At 33.5% G+C, this 14,241-nt stretch overlaps 1 protein-coding gene across 1 annotated transcript; it reads right to left on the bottom strand.

The window, feature by feature from the left end:
• Positions 1–4,482: 4,482 nt before the first annotated feature.
• On the bottom strand, positions 4,483–10,876 carry LOC127739128 (uncharacterized). The gene is made up of 4 exons (XM_052250714.1): positions 10,508–10,876; positions 8,448–8,663; positions 7,244–7,450; positions 4,483–6,184 (listed from the first exon to the last, which is right to left on the bottom strand). The coding sequence occupies exons 1-4, from the start codon at positions 10,787–10,789 to the stop codon at positions 5,993–5,995; spliced, it is 897 nt and encodes a 298-aa protein (XP_052106674.1). The 5' UTR covers positions 10,790–10,876; the 3' UTR covers positions 4,483–5,992.
• Positions 10,877–14,241: the final 3,365 nt, after the last annotated feature.

The raw sequence follows: 14,241 nt of genomic DNA, 5'->3' as shown, positions 1-14,241 counted from the left end.
TTGAAGCCGATCCATCATCCAAGATGGCCACCAGAGGGGGACTTAGTTTAACTTAGGACCCTATGGGAAATACATACAAATGTTACCACTAAATGGAATGAAATAAAACATGGCATGAATGTTCTTTGTGAGGTGCTGACCAAGTGTTGTAACTTTGTAGGCGATCAATCATCCAAGATGGCCGCCAGCGGGGGACTTCGTTTAACATAGGACCCTATGGACAATACATACAAAAGTCTTCTTTTAGAGAACCACTGAATGGAATAAAACCAAACATGGCATGAATGTTACTTATGAGGTGCTGACCAAGTGTTGTTACTTTGAAGCCGATCCATCATCCAAGATGGCCGCCAGAGAAGGACTTAGTTTAATATAGGACCCTATGGGAAATACATACAAATGTCTTCTTTTAGAGAACCACTAAATGGAATGAAATAAAACATGGCATTAATGTTTCTTATGAGGTGCTGACCAAGTGTTGTAACTTTGTAGGCGATCCATCATCCAAGATGGCCGCCAGCGGGGGACTTCGTTTAATATAGGACCCTATGGACAATACATACAAATGTCTTCTTTAAGGGAACCACTGAATGGAATGAAACCAAACATGGCATGAAGGTTTCTTATGAGGTGCTGACCAATTGTTGTTACTCTGAAGCCGATACATCATCCAACATGGCCGCCAGAAAGGGAATTAGTTTAACATAGGAACCTATGGGAAATACATACAAATGTCTTCTTTTAGAGAACCACTAAATGGAATGAAATAAAACATGGCATGAATATTCCTTATGAGGTGCTGACCAAGTATTGTAACTTTGTAGGCGATCAATCATCCAAGATGGCCGCCAGCGGGGATTTAGTTTAACATAGGACCCTATGGACAATACATACAAATGTTTTCTTTTAGAGAACCACTGAATGGAATGAAACTAAACATGGCATAAATGTTCCTAATGAGGTGCTGGCCAAGTTTGGTTACTTTGTAGTCAATCAATCATCCAAGATGGCTGCCAATCGGGGAACTAAATTTAACAAAGGACCCTATGTGAAATACATACAAAAGTCTTCTTTTGAAAAACCACTGAATGGAATGAAACCAAACATGGCATGAATGTTCCTAATGAGGGGCTGACCAAGTGTTGTTACTTTGTAGCAAATCCATCAACAAAGATGGCTGCCAACGGGGGACTTAGTTTAACAAAGGACCCTATGGGAAATATATACAAATGTCTTCTTCTAGAAAACCGTTTAATGGATTGAAACCAGACATGGTATGAATGTTTCTTTTGAGGTGCTGACCAAGTGTTGTTACTGTGTAACTGATTTGTCATTGTCCTTATAAAGTCATTTTCTACAATTTTAATGAATTTATTGATAATTTCTGTAAACTTTACAAAAGTCTTCTGCTTTTGATTAAATTACGGGGCCAATGTTAAACCAAATTTGGCCTCAAACATTATTAGGGTATCTGTTATGATTTTAATCTATTTTTACATGATTTCCAAAACCAAAGTAGAATCAGGTGAGCGACACAGGAGGCTCTTGGGAGCCTATAGTTTTATAATGTATGGATGTGTGCGATGCTTAAATACACTGTCACATTTTATATTCGATCAAAAGCTCCTTAGAGCTTGTGATGTATATTTGACTTATGCCGAATCAAAATATTTTTTTCTGATCTATCTTATCTTACATCCGAGTTCGGGCCTTAAACTCCAATAGTGTCATGACTGTCAACGAGGAAAGAGATTTGGCTCGTTGTAAAAGACGTTATTTTAAATATATCATTGACTATTCCCTAATCATATTTATGCATGCAACTGATTACTTTGAAATGACTAACAAATAACCGATATATATATCGGCAAAACTTAATATAACGAGGACTTGTTTTCTTCAAGCAGATATCTCGACAAAAAAAGTAACCAGCTGCATTTGGAATGTAACCCTAACATCACTTATTTATTGGTTTTCATCCTGCATATATTCATGACTGACATATATATATCCTTTACATGTCTGCAATACTGATGACATCTCACTTAACACACTTCGAATGCCTTCAGAACTATCTAAAACGATATACAAGTCAAACGTCTGTAGAAATTACACGCTATACGTTATGCCACTTGTTCAAATAACGTCCTTTTATTTTAACTGTGTTGTTTGGTTGTTATCTCACAGGTGTAAGTCCATTGCTTCTCTTTATTTATATATGACTCCAGATATTAATTGAATTGGCAAAAATAAGGAGATGTGGTATGATTGCCAATGAGACAACTATCCACCAAAGTTCAAATGAAGTGGATGTAAGCAATCATAGGCAACCGTAAGGACTTCACCGATGAGAAAAACCCATACCGTGTAATCTTTTTTATACAAATGACATATACATGTATCATGTGTCCAGTCTTTAAAATTGATATTAGACATATCAAACGTCTGAAGAACGGTCATAACATATCAGATTTCGTGGGAACTGATATAGATTATGACCAAGTCCGATGAATTATTATACCAAGTGTCAAACGACTGAAGAAGTGACATACTAGTAAAACATGGCAAACGCTTGTTGAACAGATAATTTGTTAGATATAATGAGAATCGACATATCACATGTCAAATGGCTGTGTAATTATTAAACCATGTGTCAAATGACCTCATAAGTGACATAACATGTCGAAAGATTGTTGAACAGACATTTTTGTAAGATATATCGAGAATCAACATACCACATGTCAAATGGCTGTGAAAATATTAAACCATGTGGTAAATTGTTGTAAAAGACATAACAGGTCAAATGCTTGTTGAAAAGACATTTTTGTTGGATATATCGAGAGTTGACACAGCATCAAATGTTAGATGAATTATTATACCATGTGTCAAATGACCTATCAAGTGACATAACATGTCGATTGTTGAAATGACATTTTTGTAAGATATAAGGAGAATCGACATTCCACATGTCAAATGGGTGTGGAATTATAGAACCATGTGGTAAATAGCTGTAGAAGACATACACATGTCAATTGTTTGTTGAAAAGACATTTTTTTGTTAGATATATCGAGAATTGACACAGCACATGTCATATGACATATGGATTATTATACCATGTGTTAAATGACTGTAAAAGTGACATTTCATATGTAAACTGTTTACTGAACACACATATTTGGTAGAATATGGAGAATTGACACACAACATATGAAATATCAGTTGAATAATTATACCATGTGTCAAATGACTATAAGTGACATAACACATGTCAAATGTTTACTGAGACATATTTGTTAGATATATCGAGAATTGGCACATCACCTAGCAATTGTTCGATGGATTGTAATATCATGTGTCAAATGACTATAGATGTGACATAAGTTAACGCATAGATATAAGAAGATGTGGTATGAATGCCAATGAGACAACTCTCGATCCAAGTCACAATTTGTAAAAGTAAACCATTATAGGTCAAAGTACGGCCTTCAATACGGAGCCTTGGCTCACACCGAACAGCAATCTATAAAGGGCCCCAAAAATGACTAGTGTAAAACCATTCAAACAGGAAAACCAACGGTCTGATCTATATAAAAAACGAGAAACGAGAAACACATATGAACCACATCAACAAACGACAACCACTGAACATCAGGCTCCTGACTTAGGACATGTCAAATGTTTACTGAACAGTCATATTTGCTAGATGTATGGAGAATTGACACACCACATATCAAATATCAGAAGAATTGTTATACCATGTGTCAAATGACTGAAGAAGTGACATAACATACGTCAAATGTTTACTTGAAAGACATATTTATTAGATATATGGATAATTGGCACATCACCTACCAATTGTTTTTGATGAATTATCATATCATGTGTCAAATGACTGTAGATGTGATATTAACACATGTCAAATTTTTACTGAACATACTGACTAATTTGAACAGACATCTTTGTTAGATGTATGAAAATTGACACAACACATGGATTAACAAACCACATGTCAATGTTATCATTAAGTTCTATTGTGTATTATTCATGTAAGTGACATTATGTACTATTCAAGACAATGTTATTTTAAAGTGACATTATGTATTATTTATCACAATGTTATTTTCAAGTAATATTATGTATTAATAGATAGATTGTAAGTTTGAAGGACTATTTGATCATGGTGTCACTTGTTCTTATCCAATACAAGTATACAAAGAAAAGGATATGTAAGGTATATGCCAATGGGACTGCAATAATTGAAACAAACTTTAACATATTTATGAATTTGAATGTCCCTTTGTTGTCTTTTGCCTCTCCATTTAAAAGACATCTGGAGGTCAACAAAAATCTTAAACAACAGACTGTCTATGTCAAGTCTACAGAAAAGTTTATATACATATAACAGAGATCAGTACCATTGACACAAAATTATCCAAAATGATGAAAAACACAAAATTTGAGATAAAATAAAAGACGAAAAATTAAAAGTATTTTTTATCATGTGTCCCATTTGACACCGACAATTCAGAGAAATACTTTGTAATTTCACATAGTTTGTGCTTTGCTGTTTTAAATAAAAACTACAGTAACAATTAAATATTTCAATATAATATCTTCAACAAATATGATTGATTAATTTTTGTTTGTTTAACAAGAAGTAGTAATTTATCCGTCTCTGGTCCATGTTTTACCATTGTCAAAATTACATCCGGTATAAAAACGAAAGTAGTTTTTGACAACGTTATTTTGCACAAATAAAGAGCCTAAGTAGATATAAGTACGCTGATGTTGCACACTTCGAATGATGCACTGCCAATTTAACAGTTTACGTCAGAACTTCGAATTTGAATCAAAGAAAGTTTGATATCTTTTTTTTAATGTCAATCATTGGGATGGCCAACTCGGCAACTGATTACCATAATTGCCTTTTGTTTATTTAGTCTTAAGGGATTAAAATCGGGATAATATATAAAATGTCCGGCTGGCTAAAAATAATTTTGGAAGCCCTGGTACTAGTAAATGTTTCATGTTTATTCAGGACAAGGACAAGTAAAATAATAAATCAATTCTGACAAAAAAGTTAGACTATATCTTGAAAAAGGAAAGTGTTTGGCAGGTACACAAATATTGTTTTTGCAATAAGTCACAGATCCAGGGGGGAGGGGTTTCCTGGGGTTGGAATCCCCCCTTTTTTTGATGATCAATGCTTTTGAATGGGGACATATGGTTGAACCCTCCCTTTATCCTGGGTTGGTTCAGATTTAATGTAAAAAGTCCTCAATGAAAATTGACAGTGAATATATGTATGTACATGTATTACAAACATAGAACATTAAACATTCAAGCCAATTTATTTTTACACAACTTTGACCATAAGATAGCAAAATTTTCAAAGTCTCAATATCGAACTTTCATCCATTGCAAACTAAAATATACAAAGGAAATATTCCTTTGTGTAAGGCAAAAAAAACATGATTAAGCTATTTCCCTATCCAGGGAGATAATTTGACTTACATGATGCTACTTATTGTCTCCCCTTAATATCGTAGTTCAGGGGGAGATAACTACCAATAACTCTTCTCATTTTATAAAGGACACATACCAGCTGCATTCCATCTCATTACCTTTATACAAAATTTTTAAATAGGTATGTTCTGAAATATCTCCTGTAAAATTGTGTAAGTTGTCCAATCATATTGCACAAAACTAATGTTATCACCAGTCACATGTTAACAGTTTAGAAATAAATTTTCTTATGAGAGGATTTTCATTTTTCAGTTGATTTTAAAAATTATATTTGGCTTTTGAGCAGCAACTTGCAAAAAAGAAACATCATCTGAGGAAGGAACTATTAGCAGGCATACTATGAATTAAAGAAGTGTTTGCAATGCCTTTACTCAATTAAGATAATTTTTCTGTTAAGATAGTTTTCGAAAGAATTTTTGTTCTAATCAGTCTTCAAAAAGTAATAATGACTATATTATTTCCACATTAAACATTTTTCCTCCTCCATACAGTGGCTTCAGCTACAGTTAACTGATTTTTTCTTGCTGTCTCTCTGATAGAGAAAGGCATATCTACTTCATCTACAAGGTCAAATGATGGTCCTAAAACTTTTTTCAAGGTCATCTTTCCTGTCACTGGCTTGTTATCTTTACCTATATATCCTCCCAACCAATTACTCTAAAAATTAAACAAATCAATATAAACATGATAAATGGAATAAACATACCCTGATTAAAGATAAATCAGTAAAGTCTGAAAGAGTTAGTTAATATAATAATAGTAAGATGTGGTATAACTGCCAATGAGACAACTCTTCATCAAGAGACCATGGGAGTAAACTTTGCATGTAAACAGTAAGGGGAGGTAATCACTAGATTCATTTATTGATTGATGACTGTTTTACATTCAAGTGTATATATTACAGGTACATTCAATACAACAACATGTAAACAAGAGGTGGATATACAAATCTATGTTCGAGATTGACTGAGTCATATTTTTATTAAGCTAACTCAGAAAGTAACAGTACATGTGAAGATATGTCACTGTACCCTGACACATGATTCTGACTCAAAGCCAACCAATTTTTATTCATACTCGTAAATACTGCATGCTTTACAAAGTAGCAGCAAATACAAATTCTTAATTCTTTGTTTACCAAAGCACATATTAAAACCACTACCTGTTGCACCACAGACAACCATGGTACCACTTTCCACTGATCCATTTCTATAATCATTAGAATTGTAATAGTAAAGTTACCTTGATAGGAACATACAGGATTGATTGTTGGTGTTTAATGCCATTTTCAGCACTATCGGCTATATAATGGCAGTCAGTTTTTATTAGTGGAGAGAACCATGACTTTCGGCAGGAAAACTGACAATATTAGTCAATTAAGATTGGAATGGAATGCACCTGTGGCGTGCAGGATTAGAACTTACAACCTCACTATTGACAGGCTATACAGATATGGACTTGTTGCTGTTTCTCTGCTTTTTGTGTTTTTTGTTGTGCACATACTGACATTGTGTCGTGGATGGATACCCCTATTTTTTTTCTTTTCTATAACTTAGACCATTCAACCACCTAGGCCTTAACTTATATATAAAGGAATATAATCAGAAGAATTCATTAAGAAATAACAAATAGATGAGATGTACAAAAAAAGATACACAAAATAAAAAACATTAGAAATCTGTTATTTGTACATGCATGAAAATAATAAGTAGTTACCTTGGGTGTAAATTCTTCAAGGAAAGTGTAAGGAGAAGTAATCACTAGAATTCCACCAGGAATAACTAAATCAGCCATTCTATTGAGGAAGTCTAAAGGAGTATGGAGTCTACAAATTAGATTGGCTGCTAGTACACATCCAAACTTTCCAATGTCATGTGGAAGATCGCAAGCATCACCTTGTTGAAATGAACATCTACTTTTATCCTGGAAAAAATAAAAACTTGACTTAAAGAAAACTGAAGATTTTTAACAAATCAAATCTGATTGTCATGAAAAATATTGAATATAAATGCAGAATTTTCAAAATAAATGATAAATACAAAATTTTCAAAAAATACTTGTCATGTTTTTTTGTTGACTCAAATCTTCTATTCTGATGGCTGCTTTATTATCTATTCTAGGTGTACTAAAATAAATAAGTTCATTCTTTTGGCAGTCATCATGTTACATTGACAAAACATAGATTTTGATTTCATATCTCATAAACATAAGACAGTTATATAGTCCTTAAATTTCACCTTTCTAGATCCCTTTTAATTCTGTGTTATCAATTATTACTGATACTGTAAACCAACTTATTTTTGTGGATACTTTATTTCGCGTTTAGCCCTTTCTAACCCAATTCTGGGTGGTTTAATTTCACGATTCTAAAATTTACTTGATGGAGATAAATAGGGAAAAATCCAAGTTTTACATATTCGTGACGATTTATCTCCGAGATATTTTTCTACTCGCGAAAGTCACGAAAATAAATGGCTTGCGAAAATTAGTCGGTTTACAGTACAGTAATTAACAAAATGGTACTTCTATCAATGTGGTTCTAATGTTATTAGAGCTATCTCCCTTTGGCCCGTTCCAGGTTAGAGCAGCAATTGATTTGTATTTGTCAAAATAATTTTAAGATAGGGAGGACATTTTTAGTAATATTAATCTTTTCATATCATATTGTATGTACCAAGTCAGGCTATGCTACGTCTGTGTCAATTGAATTGTCTTTCTATTTGTGTATGACTGGAACTGAAAATTGATATCTACAATTTGAATAATATCAATGTTTACAAAGAGTTCTTATAACTTATTTTCTGATAATTTTTTCAAATTGTGAGAATAATTTTCTGCGTTAAAACAATTACAGTAAATCAAATAAGAATGAAAATTCAGTTGACGATTTTTCATCCAATGTCATCAAACTAAAACTTACAATGCCCTCTGAAACTTTAGCAGAACAGCCTGTAGTTAACTCTCCCTCGTCTGTGATGAAGTAAATTCTACTATCTTGGTCCTTTAACTGTTGACAAGCATCAACAAAAGCTTGACTATAGTCAATACCGATCACTTCCTGGAACTTTCTGGCTAATTCAAACGATGATCGACCAACTGCACAACCTATATCTAATGCTCGTGAAACAGAATTAAACTGCAAAATAATACAAGATACAAATAAGAACTAATTGCTTTTTTTTATTTAATGCGTTATTGGGTTACTGTCTTAGTTATGTTTATAAATGTGACTGACAGAAACCTCACAATAGTAGGCCCGAGAACACAGTTATTCCGTAGTGCATTTCTTTTAGACAATAAAGTAAATTTAAAAAATTCACGCCTGCTCTATCTCAAAAAGATTTTTACAGTGTAGTGTACTACTATTGGGACAAATAATATCAAAATTATAGAAAAGTCTACCAGCTCTAACTCAAAATATTGACAATTATATGTTAAGGGGGTCTAAAATTCAGTTTGACAGCTTCAGACATACTAGTTTTTGACCTTTTTTTAACTGGACCAAATCACTACTTAACATAAAGATTCAGCAACCAAATTTTTTTAACATGTAATTTCATCCCCTTACTTAATATTTCATGCATAAAATATAAAGAAATAAATTTAGAATGTGTATGAAAAAAATTTGCAAGTTATACACTGTCCACACTAGGGACTATAATTGTAGACAACGAAAATCTAAGGACGATAACTGTGTCCTCCGACCAGTAGACGACACAACAGATATTTTTTTTTTCAAATACAAATTTGTGCTGGCGATTTGTGGCAATTACAGCAAATTAAAACATCATGGCACAAAGAAAACAAAAAGTCTATTTATATGAGTCAAATGTCCTCAGTCCTCAACATGGAGGATAATTAATGCTTTTTTTTTCTTTCTTTAAAAGAAAAGATATTCAATTTTTCAACTTCTTTGTAATGTAAAGTCAATTTTAATTTCATAAATTTGGAAGGAAAACTGGCAACTAAGATAATGTAGGAATTGAACACATCTATCCATGGGCAGGGTTTGAATACACAATTTTAATGTTGATTGTAGGTTAGTGATAACTGTAGATAAACTTCTAATACTACTTGTCCACTTAGGTCCCCTGATTTTTTTGTTTGTTATTTTATAACAATCTTATCATGCTTATTTTTTTGCATTTTAAACTAATACAAAAATCCTTTTCTACTTCTAAATAAATGCAGTTTCGTTTTGGATTTAGCAACAAAAACATTGATAAAACCAATGGCCAATTTTGCTGTTAGGAAATGGCCACAACTTTCTGCTTGATCCCAAAAATTAGTAAATATCAATTTCCTATAAGAGATATTTTTTAAATCTTAAAAATATATAAATATATATTTATAACCAAGATTCTTTTTTACCTATAATCATGATAATTACCACTATTTGTTATAAATTAAAAACTTTTTCCTCAGGATAAAAAAAAAATCAGTTTTTAATAATTTGTTTGTCTTGTTTTTTTTTTATTTTGAAAAGTTTATTATATAGATTTGTTTCTTCACTCAACACATAATAGAGCCTCTAGATGGAGTTTACAAAATAGAGAATCATAGCCAAAAAATAATGAATAGAAAAAAATGAGCCAAAAATTAAAGAATAGAGAATAAGGGGTGCAAAAGTTCAAAGAATAACTGTGAAAAGTAAAAGAATTAGCCAATAAAATACTGATTACAGAAATGTATGTTGTACAGAATAAGGAAATCATATAATTAGAGAATTTTAAAGAATAAGTGTTATTATTAAATATAGAGAAAAATACCTTAAAAATTTAAAGAATACAGAAATTAAGGTCCCCCAACTAGACCCTTAGAATAACCAATTTAATTGAAATGTTATTACTTGCAATGTACTTGAGAAAATTGCACATATGATGGCTAAGATGATTTTGAAATTTTTGAGTAATCTCCCTTTCATCAAACCTGTGGACATAATCATCTTGCCTGCTTACAAGATCATCAAACTATACATACCTTCAAAAGAGTCTCTGAGTGTTTTAGACACAAATCTGCACATCGTTTAGGAAAGTCGAGAGCACTTGCAGGAATAAGATCTAGGCGAATGTTCTTCTCATTTGCAAAATGAAAAGCAAGGTATTCGTTCACTAATTTTTCCGATTCATAAACGTTACTTTGAGCTCTCCGTCTTCTTTCCGATAACCATTTATAAGTCGTAAATACTGCGATTCCAGTAGTAATAGACAATGACCCTGCAGCTATAACTCTGTGGTCAAATGGACAAATGGTAAACGGCATCCTGTTGTATGAGTTGGAAAATCAAGAATCAAGAATCAGGACATACATGTACACATGTGTAATGATACCGGTTTGTTATGACTGGTTTACGAAACAGCCCTCTAGCTCTCTCTTTCTGATAGTTCATTGGTACCAGATTAAAATGAAACACGCTATAACAGTGAATTTATCACATTAATTTGAAGCGGCCGTCTTAGAAAGCATGCCGCATCACCTTGGACGTTCTCTTTCAGGTCCGCGTTTCTAATTTTCTTTAATTTTCTTTAAACTTTAAAATTGTTATGTTTTAATTGAGAGTTCGGATATTTGGTAAAGAATGATAACGATTTTCTTAAAATAGAAAACCCAATCATGGTTTGTGCGTCAGTGTGTGTTAAACTCATTAAAAAGTAATTAGTCCTGAGAACAGAGGACTCCAGACTATTTACTGTATATATGTGTGAATTTTTATTTATATTGTGTAATTATTTTGTACTTGTCAAAAACTTGCTGTTTGAAGTAATATGCCAATAAGCATGTGAATTGAATTGTTCAAATACCCGGATGAGACAAAATGAGACAAAATATAGATATATCAGATACCTTGGCAATATTCTGTGCATGTAATTCTAAACTGGTGCAGTCGACAGAAACAATGATTGCTTGTTTGCTTAACGCCTAGTGGTCAGCACATTGAAACAAAAATCTAAAGAGGCGAATTTAGGAGAGGGGGCAGGGGTCCGGCCCCTCAGTAATTATGGAGCGACATACATAGACTTTTTACTTGTCAATCTTCTAACGACGTTGTCTAGTTTGCCCCCATCAAAATCCTGGATCCGCATTTTTATCTATATCAAAAAGTGAAGTTTATAAAAGAGAGGCAAAATATACCAACGGGAATTCCGCAAATCGTAGGTTGAATATAAACTGACAATGCCATGGCAAAAGAAGAAAAGGACCAAAAGACAATCAACAGTATAAAGAACACAACATAGAAAACTAAAGACTGAGCATCACGTACCCCACCAAAAACCGGGAGTGATCTCAGGTCAGGGGCGGATCCAGCCATTTTTAAAAGGGGGTTCCCAACCCAGGATAAAGGGGGGGGGGGGGTGTTCCAACCCCAGGAACACCCCCCCCCCCTTTCGGATCCGCCACTGCAGGTGTTCCGGAAGGGTAACCAGACCCTGCTCCTCATGTGGCACCCGTGGTGTTGAGAGAGATACGCCACTGTATTCGTTCGAAGCCAATGGTATATGGTACCAAAACTAAAGTATTTGGGCATTTAACATCTAAAATTGCAAAGGGCCCAATACTGCGCTCTCAATGGGTGGACAGTGGGTGGTTCAGGAGGGACATAGTGGGCATACGCCCCCATTGATTGGAAATTATATCATTTTATGCATAAAATCGATCCAAAAAATTGGTATACGAAATTTTTTTTGGAATAACGCCCCGGCAACTTTTAAAATACACTGGATCCGTCTCTGATCGGATTTCTAATTATAATGCTTCTTTGTGGGAATATAACACACTATATATTTTAACAACGAGTTAGGCATGAGTCTCGGGTTTATAAGTTAGTTGATTATTCGATACATTATTGGGTAAAAGTTAGTAGATAGGTAAATGATAGTCAAGTTATTTAGCCAAATCTAGTTATTTTGGCTTGTTAATTAATTTTATCTAAAAAAAAACAATAAATTTAAACTATGCTTGCCTAGGGGAGACAATGGCTGTACCATGTGTACGGGATATAAATGCGCAGTCATGTCCGGTCTGAATCAGAAAGTTAAATTAAATACACGTGCAGGAGTATGATAATCTCTCTAACTGACACACAAAAACTCTAGCAAGAGCTATTGCCATGCATGTTGGCAGTTTGAGAGGTATTTATACAGCCACGTTTAAATCGAAGATATAAATCTGACATTACGGTAATTCAATAAGTAGTTTTGGCCCTGTAAAACCTATTTCAACCAGCGCTTTCTTTCTAAAGTGCCTGCAACAAGTATAGCAGTTTAATGTGTTATAACTGTATACTGGCAGAGACCATATTACAAAGAAGTTAGTAACTATAGCCACCGTATGTCCATCAACAATAAACACACCGTGACTGCTTAGCAAGCTATAAAATGAGGCCATGACATGTTAATATAAAGCAATCCAAACAAAAAACTAACAATCTGACTATGTACAAAACCATAAACGAAAAACATGTATCATAAACAGCAAAAAACTACAACCACTGAATTACAGGTTTCTAACCATCAGGACAGTCAATGGTCATTTAATGTGCCACTTATCATGAGATTTTCACAAAAACTTGCCAATATATGTTTTTTGGGTCATGTTATGAGGAACAACAGAGTAAGCATTGTCCCATACCTTGAGTTAAGATTCAATTTTTTTTGTGTATAATTTCTGGAATGAGACCAAACAGATCCAGGGGGGGTTCCTAACCCAGGATAAAGGGGGGGGGGGGGGTGGGGGTTCAAATGCATTAATCGTCAAAAAAGGGGGGTTCCACAATTAACGGTTGTACGAAATGCTTGCTGTGTCACTCCGGTTATTAAATGAGGAACAAACCACATCCTCTCCCACTTTGTGACTCTTCGAAATGAGGAAGCGGGCGAAACTCTGTGCTTTTTTTTATGTAAGTTAACGACGTAAGTTATACTTAAAATCAACTGATGTGTATGGTTGGAATACTGCCAAATTAAAAGTATGTTCTCTCGAGTATGTTCTACAGTATATAGTCTGAGATGAAATGTCGGAATCAATAAATTTGTCATTTTCCTTTCCTTTTCTTTTTATTTTGGCAAACCGCTTCTGCGTTTGTAGATAACAAATTCAGGTCAAATGGAGTTCAAATGTTATAGAAACTATGAAGGCCACGACATCTTTAATCGATAACTAATCATACACTCTAGACTAGCGTGGTCAAGCATAATTTAAGATGTCTTGAATACACAGGTGACGCGACAGGGTTTTTGTTAAATTTTATATGTGTTTTTCAGTGGATTTTTCAATTAAACTTAAACGGTTTTGTGATGAATGCCCCACACGTTATTATTATAGAGTACTTATAACGTCGGTCTGAGTTAGATCAACTTATGTTAATGGTACAGCCTTCCCTTTCAAAAACATATTACATTTAAAATTCAATCATAGTTTATTTTTGAAACTCTAGCTAGATTTAAGATGTTCAATCAAACCAGGATTTATAAATCTCCCACAATTTTTTATTAAACGCTTCAGTTTTGAATAAAATAGAATAATTATGAAATGTCTATGATCAAAAGTGAAACCATTTAGAATCGTCTCATTGTAGTTCGCATCCCCTCCTGGAAAATTTAAATGTCGAAAAGTGCAAGAACTTTTGAAAGAATTGAATAAAAAATTGTCAATCTTTAATCCATAGTTTGCCTTTTTAACAATGTTGCCACACCTTGAGAAAAAATCGCATCGGT

Source organism: Mytilus californianus, unplaced genomic scaffold (genome assembly GCF_021869535.1).
Source record: "Mytilus californianus isolate M0D057914Y unplaced genomic scaffold, xbMytCali1.0.p SCAF_4, whole genome shotgun sequence".
Classification (NCBI taxonomy): Eukaryota; Metazoa; Mollusca; class Bivalvia; order Mytilida; family Mytilidae; genus Mytilus; species Mytilus californianus.
Note: the sequence above shows the minus strand (reverse complement) of the source record. Positions and strands in the feature narration are given on the sequence as shown.

Coding starts and splice junctions, on each gene's coding strand:
- LOC127739128 (XM_052250714.1), bottom strand. CDS start 10,789: ATGCCGTTTACCATTTGTCCATTTGACCACAGAGTTATAGCTGCAGGG. Junction 8,664..10,507: donor ACTCAGAGACTCTTTTGAAG/GTATGTATAGTT, acceptor ATTATTTTGCAG/TTTAATTCTGTTTCACGAGC. Junction 7,451..8,447: donor CTAAAGTTTCAGAGGGCATT/GTAAGTTTTAGT, acceptor TATTTTTTCCAG/GATAAAAGTAGATGTTCATT.